The sequence below is a fragment of the Barbus barbus genome (assembly GCF_936440315.1).
Source record: "Barbus barbus genome assembly, chromosome: 2".
NCBI lineage: Eukaryota > Metazoa > Chordata > Actinopteri > Cypriniformes > Cyprinidae > Barbus > Barbus barbus.
The window spans coordinates 8236688-8251011 of record NC_136730.1 but is presented as its reverse complement, the minus strand read 5'-3'; the positions used below and the strand labels follow the sequence as shown (position 1 = coordinate 8251011).

Below are 14324 nucleotides of genomic sequence, written 5' to 3'. Positions count from 1 at the left end.
TCTACAACATATGATAAATTAGATGCTTAGGCTTCAAATGCAAATACATGCAAATTACAGCAGCTTCATTGGCTGCGCTCGCCAAGAAGTGACTTGTTCCTATATAGTTTCCCATCTTGATCATCCAAGTCTCCAGTTTTGTTGTGATTGAATGTGATTCAGCTGCTCTTTCTTTGGATGACCATTGACTATTAAGCGACTGAATCAATCTCTGAAGGGTAAGTATAACAAAATAAATTTGATTAGACATGGACAAGCTTTACGGTAAATCGATGCACTGAATGTTTAAGACAGTTTGGCAATGGTTTTACGAACGATTTCACAAAGTTGTCTTGAGTGTGTGTGTGTGGACCTTTATGTATTTTAACTGTGGTGAATAGAAAAGTGATAAATATGTTACATAGGCTTTGATTCTTGATGTGTTTTATAGGCTATGCTACAAACCTGAAAATCAGGTTTGACTATAAGGTTTGGCTATAGACCCTAAGGCAAAACTGACACACCCAAACTTGCCATCACAATAAGTACAGTGCCCTCCATAAGTATTGGAACAGTAAAGACAAAATTGCTCTGTTGGCTGTGGAGTCAAGACATTTGCAAATATGAGTAAAAGATGAATATGAGACAAAACTTCAGAATGTCACATTTTATTATTAGCCGTTTCAACACATGTTTTACCAAATAAAAAGAACAGCACTTTTAGAGTTCATCCCACTCATTGATGTGAGCATAAGTATTGGGACAGTTGAACATAAGGCAGATATAAAAGATTAAAAGCTATTATTTAGTTGCAGATCCCTTGCGCACAATCACAGCAGTGAGTCTGTGACCCATAGACATCTCCAGACTCTTGGTCTCATCCTTTGAAATACTTTTCCCAGCCTTTAATGCAGCCAATTCCAATTGTTGCTTGTTTTGGGGAGTTTCTGCCTTTACTCTCCTCTTCAGCTGGTGAAATTCATGTTCAATCAGATTTAAATCTGGAGATTGACTTGGGCAATCTAAGGCTTTCCATTTCTTTGCCCTTATAAATTCCTTGACTGAACTGGCAGGGTGTTTTGGGTCATTGTTCTGATGCAATATGAAGCACTTCCCAATGAATCTGGTGGCATTTTCTTGAATATTGGTAGGCAAGATGGTTTTGTACCCTTCCAAATTCATTCTGCTACTGTCATCATACTTTAAGTCAACAGTAAAGTTGAGAGGGCCTGTTCCAGAGGCAGCCATGCATGCCCATGCCATGACATCACCTCCACCATGCTTTACAGATGAGGCTGTATGCTTGGGATCTTTTGCAGTTCCCTTTTTTTCTCCACATTTTTGCTTTCCCATCACTTAGATAAAGGTTCATCTTTGTCTCATCGGTCCATAAACACAGTTCAAAAACTCTTCTGGCTCACCTTTGTGCTTTTTTGCAAACTCTAATCTTGCCTTTCTATTTTTGGTGCTGGTCAGAGGTTTGCATCTTGCTGTGTAGCATCTGTCATTCTGTGTCAAAGTCTCCTGAGGACAGTAGATTGTCAGAGCATCACCCCAGCTTTCTGGAAGTTGTTGGTGATTTTACAGACACGTCTTTTAAGGTTCATTTTCACAGCTTTTATGATTTGTCTGTCGTCAACTACTGTTGTTTTCTCAGCCGATCAGGTCGTTGTTGATTGCTGGTGTCACTGGTGGTTTCCAAACTCTTGATTTCACCACATCCTTTGTTTTTGCTATACCTCTAACTGACTTCCTCTTTTCTTTTAGCATCCAAATTGCTTGCTTTTCTCTCAAAGTCAGCTCCCTCATCTTCATCCTGGTTTGTGTGTGTCATCATCGAAGGCAAGATTCAGAATGCAGAAGTAATGGATACAACTGATACGACACATTCCCTGCTTTTAATATCTGAAGAATTAATGCAACAGGACACAGCTGATCACTTAGAAAGGCCTGTGAGGCAACTGCTCCAATACTTATGATCACATCAGATAGAGGGATGAAACTCTAAAAGGCCTGAACTTCTTAGCTGGTAAAACATCTAGTGTGAATCACCCAATAATAAAATGTGACATTCTGTAGTTTTGTCTCATATTCATCTTTTAATCATATTTGTAAATGTCTTGACTCCACAGACAACAGAGCAATTTTGTCTTTACTGTTCCAGTACTTATGGAGGACACTGCATATGGCTTTATGATGCTTTCAGCTTCATCAGACACATCTTTAAGACTATTAATTTCAAGAAAAAATCAACTACTTGTCTAAAACAATCCAAAACATTTACCAGTGTGACGTTGTTTTGTTTAATTTATGGGAAAAACTAAAATGGCAGATGTGCTTGTTAGATTTTTAGCGTGAATAGCAACAGCATCATAGGATGACATTTTGACATTTTAAATGTAAATTTCTTTTATATAATTTCAAATTCTGGAGCTAATGAAAAGTTTGCTTGAAAAGTGTTTTTCCCCCTCTATTTGTCTGCTAAATTCAGTTACTATAACTGATGTATACTGATGTATACGCGGGTTGTTTGTTTATGATTTTAGCTGTAAAGTCATGGCTTCCTCCAGCAGTGTGTCTAAAAAAAGCCTTGCATGTTCCATATGTCTGGATGTGTTCACTGACCCAGTAACCACTTCCTGTGGCCACAACTTCTGCATGGTCTGCATCAGAAGCCACAGAGACCGCAGTCCATGCCCAAGGTGCCCACTGTGTGGGAAATCATTGGACTCAAAACAAGATTTTAACATAAATAGAACCATTAAAGAAATTGCAGAAGGCATCAAAAGGAAACGGGTCCAGGGGAAGTCTGAAGTGTCCTGTGATAGTTGCCCAAAGAAAAAAATGCGGACTGCTATTAAGTCGTGCTTACACTGTGGAACCTCTTTCTGCGAGTCTCACTTGGAGCCCCATAAAACTGCAGAAAAACTCATGAAACACAAACTAATTAACCCTGTGAAGAATCTTGAGGAATACATTTGCAAGAATCATGAAAGACCTCTGAATCGTTACTGTAGAGATGATCAGACAGCCATCTGTCAGTTCTGCACCGAGAGTGACCACAGGACTCATAATACTGTTCCTCTGGAGAAGGACAGTTTGGTAATTATATCTAGAACACTCATAGTATAACAACTATGAAAATGAACAAAATTATTTCCAGCATTATAAATATTACCAACATTTGCATGCTGATGCTATACTACATCCATTTCTTTTTCACAGAAATTACTGATGAATAAAAAGATTGCGGTGCAGCAGAAAATTCAGGTCAAGTTGAGGAAGATTAAAGAAATTAAACATTCTTTGAGGTTTAACAAAGTAAGTGGCATTGATTTGATTAATAGGATTTTATTTCTGAAGAAATTATGCATTGCTTTTATACTTGTTTGGTCAATCAACTTCAAGGTCCTCGAGATCATTTAGTTTTATTTTGTATCATGCTTTGACAGTGTAGTGATGATTTTCCATTTAATTATATAAGCTTTTTACTCGCAACAGCAAGCCAAAGAGAAGGAGACGGAAGAGAACATCAAGTTTTTTAAGGACATCTTTGACAGAAACAATGCGGAGCTACTTGAGCTCACAGAGAAAAAACAGAAAGAAACAGAAAGACGAGGAGAAGAGCTCATCAGAGAGTTAGATGAAGAGATCGTGGAGCTAAAGAGAAGACAAACTGAGCTAGAGAAGCTCTCACATCCTATGGATTTCACCCAAGTCAGTCTTTCTCAACAAACCATGGTAAGAAATAAAGCCACATGCACACTTGGCTTAAGGGCCTTTTCCCCTCTGTTGTAGATTATTAGCCTCCTGCACAACCCCAAATACACCAACCGCTCAAAAAACATCAGCATTAGCACTCTTGAACAGGGAGGTATTCTGAGGAAGACCATATCACATCTTCAGAGAGTCCTGGATGAGAAAATGAGAGAAACTGGTAAATATTCACCATGTAACCAATCATATTTACTCCATACACTCTTTAATCAGACAGAAACACTTTTTTTTCGTTCTTATTGTAGTTGGCAGAGAGCTGCAGAGTATAAAACATTATGCAGGTATAGTAAATCTGACTACTTAAAGTTACATTTACTAAAAATGAACAGTTAAACTCTAAAGGCCCACTCATACTAAAAAAGCTAACTATAAAGGTAACTAACTATATTAGAATCCACACCAATGGACAATAACTATTTTAAGCATGTGCTGCTGTTTTATCGTCTGGCTCTTTAAAGCAGGATGGATTCTGATTGGCTGTCAGTGTTTTCGTCTTTTATCTGCTGAAAAAAAAAATTCTCAAAGTGATTTCAACTATATGTTCTTGGTGTGAATGGGGCTTAAGGTCCTGATATACTCAAAGGGAAGTTCCTTTTCATTCTTTGGTCAAGGCTAAAAAGAAGTTAAATAAACCTGAGCAGTGATACTGATAGATAGCATCCCGACATGACCCATGCTGTTTAGAGTGGTGTTTAGATGAATATGTAATGTGCTGTGTGCTTTCCAAACAAAATAACCATAGAGCAAACTCCTGAAACAAACACCAAACAAACTTTGTTTTAGCCTGATGACGTTATATGGGGGGCCTTAAACTTTATTAAAAGATAAGAAAATAATCCTTTATACTGATTTGTTGTAAGCACCAAATAAAGTTTTACATAAATAAAATTGAAATAATGACTTGGCCAAAAGTTTACATGAACCGTTATGTCATTTTTCAGTGGATGTGACACTTGACCCTGATACAGCTCATCCTGAGCTCATGCTGTCTGACGATGGGAAAAAGGTCTGGAATACAGGCAAGTCACAGAAGATTCCTGACACCCCAAAAAGGTTTAATTATTGCTCATGTGTCTTAGGAAAGGAGGGGTTCTCCTCACAGAAATTTTACTATGAGGTTCAAGTCAGTGGGATAGAGTGGGATTTAGGTGTGGCAAAAGAATCCATAGACAGAAAAGGGGATATTGGGCTGAACCCTGAGAATGGATATTGGAATATATGGCTGAGGAACAGGACTGAGTATGCAGCGAATGACCACCCCCCTGTCCCACTCACCTTGAAAGAGAAGCCAGTGAAAGTGGGAGTGTTTGTGGATTTTGAGGAGGGTTTGGTCTCTTTTTATGATGTTGAAGCCAGGTATCATATCTATTCTTTCACTGGGCAGTCTTTTCCTGAAAAGCTCTATCCATTTTTCAGTCCTGGAGAAAGTGAGAAAGGGGAGAACTCACATCCTCTGATCATTACACCTGTTGATCCAGTCGAATAAATCAACTTTTAAAGGAGCTGTTAAAATTAATTATGTCTTTGTAGTCTTAACCCTCTAAGACCTAAATGATGTTAAATGCAAATATGACCATACTCTATTTATTCTCTAAATTCAACAATGAATGATAATTATTCAAAAGACTCAGTTCATTCTTTTTAAAACTTTTATTTATTTCTAATGTCTGTAACATTGTTGGAATTTGAATGTCATTGTTGGAGGTAAGGTTAAAAATTACAAATGTATGTATAACAGTGTAAGAATATTAAACAATTAATACAAAGGAACAAATAAATATGTGGTTAAAGCATGAGATTCATTTAGTTCCATTTATGTTGTATATTTTCAATGTTAATTTCAGCATTCTTCAAGAACTCAGTGTCAATGTCAAATGTTTTTAAAACAATATTGTACAACAAAAAAAAAACATTCAAAGGAAATCAAAAGAAAATTCAATACATTCAGTGATGCACCACATTCCAAATGGTTTCATCTTCCCTCATTATTCACAGTTTTTGTGCACTCAATTTTTTTTCCGTAATTTTGTTTGTAAGACTCAAGACGTTTGATCTCTTTAATGTTTTATGGATATTTGTCTTCTTCCTCTTCTAGTACAACGCTTTAATTGTCTTTTTGAAATTGCACTATACTCCGATTTCACCATCCTGGTGAGTTTTTCAAGCAGTTCTGGGTTGTAATTGTGGCCATCAGTGATGTCAGTGACATGGTACCTGTTCTGACAACTACGGACCACTTTACCAAGCTTGCTGCGTTTGGAATTCAATTTTTTAATGGTTTGCTCAAGATTTTCAAGCTCTCTCCCTTTTGTGAAGATAATCATCATATGTTTTGTGGTTCCTGAATGTAGTCGTTTTTTGAAGGCATGGAAAAGACCTTGTTGTTGATCACTACATTTACATAGTGGTGTGACCCAGAGAATCACATTGGGGCCAGGGTCACATAACTCAAAGCATCGTTCCATTTCCTTTCTCCAACTCGATTCTTTGAGGGAAAAGAGATTTGGAGTGTCCACTACAGTGATCTTTTCCACTGTCCTTGCCATGGATTCTTTGGTCACAGTTTCTGATCCACTTTCACAAGGAAAGTAATTTCCACCAAGGATGATGTTGCCTACTGTACTTTTCCCAGATCTGGAAGGCCCTATTAGAAGGATCCTTAAAGGATGTGGAAGCGCTGTTTTGAACAACACATACACATAAACTAAACATTTTAAGGAATATTTTACAGCCTTTTTTGTCTCTGAACATCAATATGTTAAAAAGTTGGAGTTAGTGTATTTCACCCTTACCTTTTCTGTACATCAGCATGTATGGTTGGTTTGAGCTGTCAAAGAAAAAGAAAAAACGTTTTACTACCAAATACTGGTTTAAATAGGGGTCTATATACTTTTCACATTCTTTACAAGAGAGAGAGAACAACACTTGCTTTTTCAGTGAGGCTTCTGAAGTCTGTAAATATTAAAGACATTAATATTAAAGAATAAAATGCACAGTTTGAGTCATATAAATAAGCTATAATGCTAATCAAACCAGCAAAGAAATGTACCTGTGTTACGGTGCAGTCATCAAAACGATACCATATTTTATTTTCAGAAGATCTGATGATTGCATCGTAGTGTCCACCAGTGTATCCACCCTTATGGTTGATAATGGCATAAAGATCATATTTAGGCCAATTATCCTGCAGACAAGGGGTTTTATGGTTTAGACTATTTTGTATTGATTTTAAATACTAGCAGTTTACATTTGGTATGATGATTTATTAATGATACCTCATTGGATGTACTTGGAGGTAGACTTAGAGGTAAATCCAGATGACATTCATTCTTCTTGTATCTCATCTGTATGTAATCAAAGTCAAACCTCTTCAGATGCAGAGTAAGAACAGAGGGATATTCATCTATTTCACTCCACTGCAAGAGTTGGAAAAATAGCAAGAAAAAACAAAAAGCACATTTTAAGCACATACTTTCCTTTTTTTGACAGTCCGAACGGTCATCTGAACGGGTGATGGGTGTTTACATTTTCTTTTACTCACAATTTCTGTTTCTGTTTTTTGGTCACATTCATCACAGTACATCCAGTCATCCTCTTCCAGTTTTGAATGTTTAAAGAAGGTTTTCAGACCGTTTACCTATAGGATCACCATGAAAAAAAAATACACCATGTGGGTTTAGGGGGAAAATGAGCCTACTGTACAGCAACGAACAGTCTCCAAGAACAAAAACACTTTGCTAAAATAAATGTTGTTTTGTATATGATCCTACCACATCATAGGTCTCATAATTTCCAACATCGATAGACAGAAGTATTGAGATGAAGGTGTTGGTTTCTCTGGTTTCCTTGCCACATTTACAGCATTTTGTTATGTTGTGCATATTCCCTTCAAAGGCCTGGAAAAAATGGAATGGTGTGCAAGTCATTTTTGATAAGTAGGCTACTTCTTAATGTTATGGCATATCCGTAAGCCGTGAATGATAAAAACAGACTTATTTACAGTCTCATCTACAGTTGTTTAATCTCACTCAAGTTGAAACACACTGAATATATGAAATACCTGAGAGGCGCGTGTCCCCACTGCTTTCAAAATCTTCCGATAATACTCAACTGCATCTTGTTGCTCAAACACTTGAAGATTAAAATATATATATATTTATATAAACAGTTTTCTAAATTTTATGTAAATCATTTCATCAAACAAATGCAGTTTTGTGGTAAATAAAATTGTTTTACTCATGACCATTTAACTTATTCTGTTAAATGAAACCTTTATTTATATCGCCAGAGATGAACTGGCCCCCCAACTGAGCCTGGTTTCTCCCAAGGTTTTTTTCTCCATTCTGTCACAGAGGGAGTCTTGCCGCTGTCGCCTCTGGCTTGCTCAGTTGAGGACACTTAATTTCTAGTGATTATCGTCAATTTGATTTCACAGATACTATTTAAACTAAACTGAGCTAGACAATGACATCTCTGAATTCAATAATGAAATGCCTTTAACTGAAAATTGAGTGTTTAATCTTATTATTATACATTACTGACACGCTATCCTCCAATTTGATACTGTTAAGTGCTTTGACACAATCTGTATTGTTAAAAGCGCTATATAAATAAAGGTGAATTGACTTGACTATTTAAATTTTGGCTAATTTCATTTGTTATTTATCATATGTCAACATTGTGTTGACTTGAATATTAAATGAACCCACCATTTCTTACTCCAAGACCATTGGTTATTCCTTCAGTTGTGGCTGGTTTTCCTGACAGCTGGTCGAATAGCTTCTTAAGCTGTAGCAAGAGAGTTTCTTCACCACAATGTCCTGGGAGGGCTTCAGACCTAAATCGATCAGCGAAAATGAAAATAAAAAGGCAGTAAAGAAAAATATAGAATGGTAGTAAAGAATTGTAGCATTAGTCATAGCAATAATCACAATTTTGAAGTTATAAAACCGTTTTAAGTTTATATATTAATTCATTTTACCTCACTGCCTCTCTGAATTTTGGGGTCATGAATAGACATTGCAATACTGCATTTAAGTAGCAGGTAGCACCTTGATTTTTCAGCCCATTATATCGGATTTCGTTCCTGAATAGCCTACAGAAGTATAAGAGTACATTAGTCCATTGCACGAGCTCGAAACGTTCCTCAATCTGTCCTGCCTAAGTATTGGCATTGGCAAGGTATTTCACATAAAACAACAGATAGCCTACTACACAATAAGAACGTTTAAACTTGATCTTTGGACAGTTACTTTTAGCATTGATTATATAGGCCTATGGTGATGTTAGTGAACTCACCTGTTGGGAGATTCACGCTTCTCGGCTGTGACATTTCCTGGGGTTTTCATGCTTTATAAGGAGCGGACAGCTGATTTTTATAGTTGGCTTCTGTTAGGCTCGGGCAAACCAGATTTGCACCTTTTGTTTGATATGTGTATGAATAAATTAGGCCTAATTTATACACAATTTCATTAAGTTGAGTGGGATAAAACAATAGGCAATTTATCACAAAGAAAACTAATAGTGAATTCAATTATTCGAATATTTTGTATCCGAACTTACCTCAGCTTTTCTTCTGGTAAGCTACACGGAGGAAATTCATAGAGGACAAAGGACAGTCGTATAGCTGATTAATTTTCTCAGTTTCAAACTAATACAGCAGGTCCAGCTTCACCAGACAACTGGCAAGTTACTAGTTTCACTTTCGAATTCGCTCGTTAAAGGCGGAAGCTAAGTTGATAGAACTTTAATGCAAAGAACACATCATTCCAAATGTATCATTTTATTTCACATTTTATTAGGATAATACCATTCATTTAAAAAAACAACAACTACAACAACTAAACAGTTATGATTTATTAATTGTACTGCTTAAATAATAAAATAGGCTAATTTGTCAAAGAAGCAATCATAAGTCATAATGCTTAAAATCAAAGATTATTTTCTTTATAGACAAAATTCCTCTGAGATGGGTTTCAAAGACTGCACTGATTATTATCCCCGATGTGAGGTGACAGATCAGTGACCACATTTACAATAGTGCACACTCATAATGGCCTACAGTAGGCTGGCTAACAACACATTGAGTCATTAGTAAATAAATGTAGAAGTGTTTAAAATGTCGACGAGATCCTTAAGGCGGGCTTCATTCCGGCAGGGACTCAGTTTCTTCTCAGCATGTTTGGAAACCCCCGGGTAGACGTAAGACCATGAAGAGAGTGGAGCGATCCTTAATTTGGTGGTCTAAAAACGTATCATTGTCTTCCAGTTGTTTATCTGTGTACAGCAGCCTCAGGGACGATGGATCATCCCCTGTGGTAAGATTTAAGAAGCAAGGTTAAAACGTTCGATCAGAATTATTATTAAATTAGCCTATTAGAAAAAAGAAAAGTACATTTGGTACTCCACAAATGCTTAAAATTAGGCTAAATTATGCATAACTCTATTTTTAACAATTTGTGGTTAACCACCGAAACGTGACAAAAAATAAAACAGCTAACTTTTTAAGAAATACAGGTCTACAAGGTTATTTAATCAGACTACGGCTAAATAGATTAACATATTTGATTTTACCTGCTTGCCCGGGCAATTTTTCTGCAACTTTCTTTTTGAACTGCAAAATTGTAGTTGTGTTGAAATCTTCCTCTGAATTCGCAACATCGACCGTTTTCTTCTCCCCCTTTATTCCAACAACTATGATCTGGTAAATCTTTCCCATTTTCGGAGAACTATGCTCAAAGTTACTGCAAAACTCTGTATGAACCGCAGACGTTTCACTTTCTGTTTTATATGCTTGAGTGTTGACGCCCTGCCTATTTGATAAAAAAATAAATAATAATAATAAAAATGGGTCATTCGCCTACATCTTTGCTCTTTAGATAATATCAATAACAATAATAAAAAATCTATTTTTTCGTCTAAATTTATCATTAATTTATTCTGTAGGCTGTATAGCTACTATAGCTACTCATAAATATAGGCTGCAACAATTTGCTGCTTCTTTGGAAAGAGGAAACACTGGCAAAATAGCTACTTAGCGTGACAGCCAGGTAGGCTATCAACCCCTCATCCGAGAAGCCATGTGACAAACTGGATAGAGAAGAAAACAGCAGTCAACATAGTTTCATTTCTAAACTGACGGCTGGAGCAACAATGACTGAACAACAGCGGGAGGAAAAACGATACGATCCCAACGATAAAACACTTAAGTTTGTTACGCGCCAGGATGACATAAGTATGTATATAGCCTTACATTGATGTAAACTCACATTAGATGAAGATGGCAGTCATTTCGGTAGGGTTTCTTTTGCATATAGACAAAGAGAAACCAAAAACAAGTGCGCTTTGTCTAGGTAATTGCATACCGAGTACGCGTATAAGATGAGTAACAAAAAATACTGAGCGCACTTTATATAAGCTAGCTACTTTTTAAGGCAATGTTTAAGTTAATTATTTATTTTTATTTTTTTCAGTGACCCATGTGTGTGCATTAAATGTGGCACTAAGTTAAAGTAATAATATAGTTTAAGTATTACAAATATTTTTTCTTCCATCTTAAAACACGTTGACTAATATTGCCTACTTTCAGCTGGGGATGATGACCCTGAGACTTGTCGTGCTGAGATGTCATGTGGCCATGCAGTGACTCCACAGTCGCTGACTGCGTGGTGTCGTAGTCTGCTGGACCAGGTAATACATTTATTCAAACTAAAGAATCAGTTCTTGTTAACAGACACATAGAGTAAACTAAAAGTATGTCATATTCTCAGGGTCAGCACAAGTTCCTATGCCCTGCACTTAAAGAAGGCACTCTACAAAGATGCAATGCAGAATGGCCCTATGTGGAGGTGCGGAGGTTGGCTGTACTGACACAAGAGGAGCAGTGGCATTTTGAAGAGACGATGGCTGTCCTTGCTGCAGCTGAGTACTGCGAACACAAAACAGTGAGTTGCTGGCGTAAATTACAGCATATATCCAAGAATAATTGCATTCTTGAATAGATTCATAAAAGTTGGCACTGAACTGTTCTTTAACTTTATGTTCAGTGTCCTGGATGTCAGACATTCGTAGAGAGGGTTGACATTACCAACCTCTGTGCCATGTGCACAATCTGCACGGCTGAGAAGGGTCGGACATTTCATTTCTGCTGGCAGTGTATGAGAGAGTGGAAAGGCCCAGGCCCTCGATCTGACCGCTGTGACAATCCCGGCTGCACCAATCCCGACATTGAAAAGTTGGCAAAATGTCGTAATATAATGCTACCTGAAGTCAAAAATGTGAGCTGTCCCTCAATGCGAGCTTGCCCCACTTGTGGCAACCTTGTGGAGCATGACACAACAGGGTGTAAGAATATCACATGTAATCGCTGCAGGGTAGAATTCTGCTTTGTTTGCCTGAAAGTCACTCAAGTATGCTTGAAAACAAGCAGTTACTTCATTGGCTGTTCAGATGGGGTTGCGCCACGGCAGACTTCCATTCCTTCCTGGAACAGAAATTGAAAACCATTGAAGAAACCAACAAAATGATGTAAACGTGACGTGAAAAATGTGTAGCTTGAATGCAGTGTAAATTGCTTTGGATTAAAGCGTGTGCCAAATGCATAAATGCCATGTAGTAAACTATATTAAAATGTTTGTTTATTCCTTTTGTGTGTGATTCTATATAAAAATCATCTACGGTAAAGGCTTTCTGTCCATTATTCTTATATTGACTGTTTTATTCTTTCAATAAGAATGGCATGTTCTTTACAATTAAGTATTTGTTTGCTCATGCAGAGGCATAAATGAAAGTGATTTTGATGTTTTCATATTTTAGCATGGCCTCTTAAATTTTCTTCTGCCTTTCCAGGGGTGGCATAAATTGCTCTAATATACAACAATAAAATAAGTTAGCTGAGAAATATTGTGCCGTGGTATAATCAATCAGTACTAAAAACAAAAGTAGGAAAAAATGATGTAAAACAACGGTTGCTTCCCAAGTATGTAAGGTAAACAAACAAAAAACAGGAAGACATTTCTCAGTTCAAGTATAGCCATGTGGCAAAGGTCGAATTTGAAATGGAATTTCCCTTCAAGTCTTTAATGTCTCTGCAAATGTAAAGTGAAAGTCAGTACAGATCAGGTATGATGCCAAATTCAACTTTATAATAGATGTGATGATAGGCAGGCTTAATAAATAAAGGGATTAGAGCTGTCACAGTTTTGGTTTCTGTTACACTGAAACCAAAAGTCTTTGCTGTTTATTTGAGAACTGTGGCATTGGAAGAGGAAGACATTCCTTTATTATTCTCCAGAAGTTTCCTGTTAACAAGCAAGTGACTCAAACGTTAGAGAGCTAAACAATCATTTTTTGACAAATGTTAAATGGATTTTCCCTTAAAGCCCAAAACATTTATGCAAACGAGCAGATCAGATGTGGTTTCAACAAAGCTTAATTAAAAATATGAAGCAGTTGCAAAAGTTGAAATATAAATACTGATAAAAACGGGTCATTCTGCGGTGCATGGTAATCTAATAACAAACAATGTGTTTTGCTTATAGTTCATTTCATACTGAAATCTTCAAATCACAGAGGCCTTCTTAACCTCTTCTAAACCGTTAGTTTTTAACATATATATATATATATATATATATATATATATTTAAGAAATCACATTAGTACACACTGTACTAGGACTATCAAGTACAAACTAATAAAGAAATACTAACGATGCCCTCTAGTGTGCTATGGAGTTATTTTGTGTCTTTTTTATTCAATCAAACATTCTGTGTTTGTATGGAAGCCCGTTTCCGCCAATGAATAAAAAATAAAACAAGGTAATTGCGACTTTTTATCTCACAATTCGGACTTTTTTTCTCGCAATTCTGACTTTATAACTCGCAATTCTGACTTTATAACTCGCAATTCTGACTTTATAACTCGCAATTCTGAGATATAAACTCGCAATTCGGAGATATAAACTCGCAATTCTGACTTTATAACTCGCAATTCGGAGATATAAACTCGCAATTCTGACTTTATAACTCGCAATTCGGAGATATAAACTCGCAATTCTGACTTTATAACTCGCAATTCTGAGATATAAACTCGCAATTCGGAGATATAAACTCGCAATTCTGACTTTATAACTCGCAATTCTGAGATATAAACTCGCAATTCGGAGATATAAACTCGCAATTCTGACTTTATAACTCGCAATTCGGAGATATAAACTCGCAATTCTGACTTTATAACTCGCAATTCTGAGATATAAACTCGCAATTCTGAGATATAAACTCGCAATTCTGACTTTATAACTCGCAATTCTGAGATATAAACTCGCAATTCTGAGATATAAACTCGCAATTCTGAGATATAAACTCGCAATTCGGAGATATAAACTCGCAATTCTGACTTTATAACTCGCAATTCTGACTTTATAACTCGCAATTCTGAGATATAAACTCGCAATTCTGAGATATAAACTCGCAATTCTGACTTTATAACTCGCAATTCTGAGATATAAACTCGCAATTCTGACTTTATAACTCGCAATTCTGAGATATAAACTCGCAATTCTGACTTTATAA

At 36.5% G+C, this 14324-nt stretch overlaps 4 protein-coding genes across 6 annotated transcripts; 2 read left to right on the top strand and 2 right to left on the bottom strand.

Annotated features, from left to right (window-relative positions):
• Nucleotides 1-2535: 2535 nt before the first annotated feature.
• Nucleotides 2536-5242, top strand: LOC306886457 (E3 ubiquitin-protein ligase TRIM39-like; the record flags this gene model as incomplete). Its single annotated transcript, XM_079443565.1, has 6 exons — nt 2536-3081; nt 3205-3300; nt 3481-3696; nt 3778-3916; nt 4002-4037; nt 4698-5242. The coding sequence occupies 6 exons, from the start codon at nt 2536-2538 to the stop codon at nt 5240-5242; spliced, it is 1578 nt and encodes a 525-aa protein (XP_079299691.1).
• A 157-nt stretch (nt 5243-5399) lies between these two features.
• LOC306886444 (ubiquitin carboxyl-terminal hydrolase 50) lies at nt 5400-9468 on the bottom strand. 2 transcript variants are annotated; one of them, XM_079443550.1, is made up of 12 exons: nt 9319-9468; nt 9055-9207; nt 8738-8851; nt 8466-8593; nt 7817-7887; nt 7527-7652; nt 7298-7393; nt 7032-7172; nt 6806-6940; nt 6686-6708; nt 6549-6583; nt 5400-6433 (listed from the first exon to the last, which is right to left on the bottom strand). In XM_079443550.1, the coding sequence occupies exons 2-12, from the start codon at nt 9102-9104 to the stop codon at nt 5814-5816; spliced, it is 1539 nt and encodes a 512-aa protein (XP_079299676.1). In that variant the 5' UTR covers nt 9105-9207; nt 9319-9468; the 3' UTR covers nt 5400-5813. The 2 variants fall into 2 exon arrangements, with proteins under 2 accessions (XP_079299676.1, XP_079299675.1); XM_079443549.1 differs by having other exon boundaries at nt 9055-9174.
• A 326-nt stretch (nt 9469-9794) lies between these two features.
• On the top strand, nt 9795-12435 carry LOC306886466 (E3 ubiquitin-protein ligase). 2 transcript variants are annotated; one of them, XM_079443578.1, is made up of 4 exons: nt 9795-10073; nt 11345-11445; nt 11526-11699; nt 11802-12435. In XM_079443578.1, the coding sequence occupies exons 2-4, from the start codon at nt 11380-11382 to the stop codon at nt 12252-12254; spliced, it is 693 nt and encodes a 230-aa protein (XP_079299704.1). In that variant the 5' UTR covers nt 9795-10073; nt 11345-11379; the 3' UTR covers nt 12255-12435. The 2 variants fall into 2 exon arrangements, with proteins under 2 accessions (XP_079299704.1, XP_079299703.1); XM_079443577.1 differs by lacking the exon at nt 9795-10073 and adding an exon at nt 10587-10990.
• On the bottom strand, nt 9929-10600 carry LOC306886479 (uncharacterized protein; the record flags this gene model as incomplete). Its single annotated transcript, XM_079443598.1, has 2 exons — nt 10330-10600; nt 9929-10068 (listed from the first exon to the last, which is right to left on the bottom strand). The coding sequence occupies exons 1-2, from the start codon at nt 10472-10474 to the stop codon at nt 9929-9931; spliced, it is 285 nt and encodes a 94-aa protein (XP_079299724.1). The 5' UTR covers nt 10475-10600.
• Nucleotides 12436-14324: the final 1889 nt, after the last annotated feature.

Bases quoted from the DNA above. Each gene is read 5' to 3' on its own strand.
- LOC306886444 (XM_079443550.1), bottom strand. From the start codon at position 9,104: ATGAAAACCCCAGGAAATGTCACAGCCGAGAAGCGTGAATCTCCCAAC. The intron at 7,394-7,526 runs GTAGGATCATAT...GTGATCCTATAG, and splicing joins ATTATGAGACCTATGATGTG to GTAAACGGTCTGAAAACCTT. The intron at 6,941-7,031 runs GTATCATTAATA...CCTTGTCTGCAG, and splicing joins CTCCAAGTACATCCAATGAG to GATAATTGGCCTAAATATGA.
- LOC306886466 (XM_079443577.1), top strand. From the start codon at position 10,909: ATGACTGAACAACAGCGGGAGGAAAAACGATACGATCCCAACGATAAA. The intron at 10,991-11,344 runs GTATGTATATAG...GCCTACTTTCAG, and splicing joins TACGCGCCAGGATGACATAA to CTGGGGATGATGACCCTGAG. The intron at 11,446-11,525 runs GTAATACATTTA...TCATATTCTCAG, and splicing joins GTCGTAGTCTGCTGGACCAG to GGTCAGCACAAGTTCCTATG.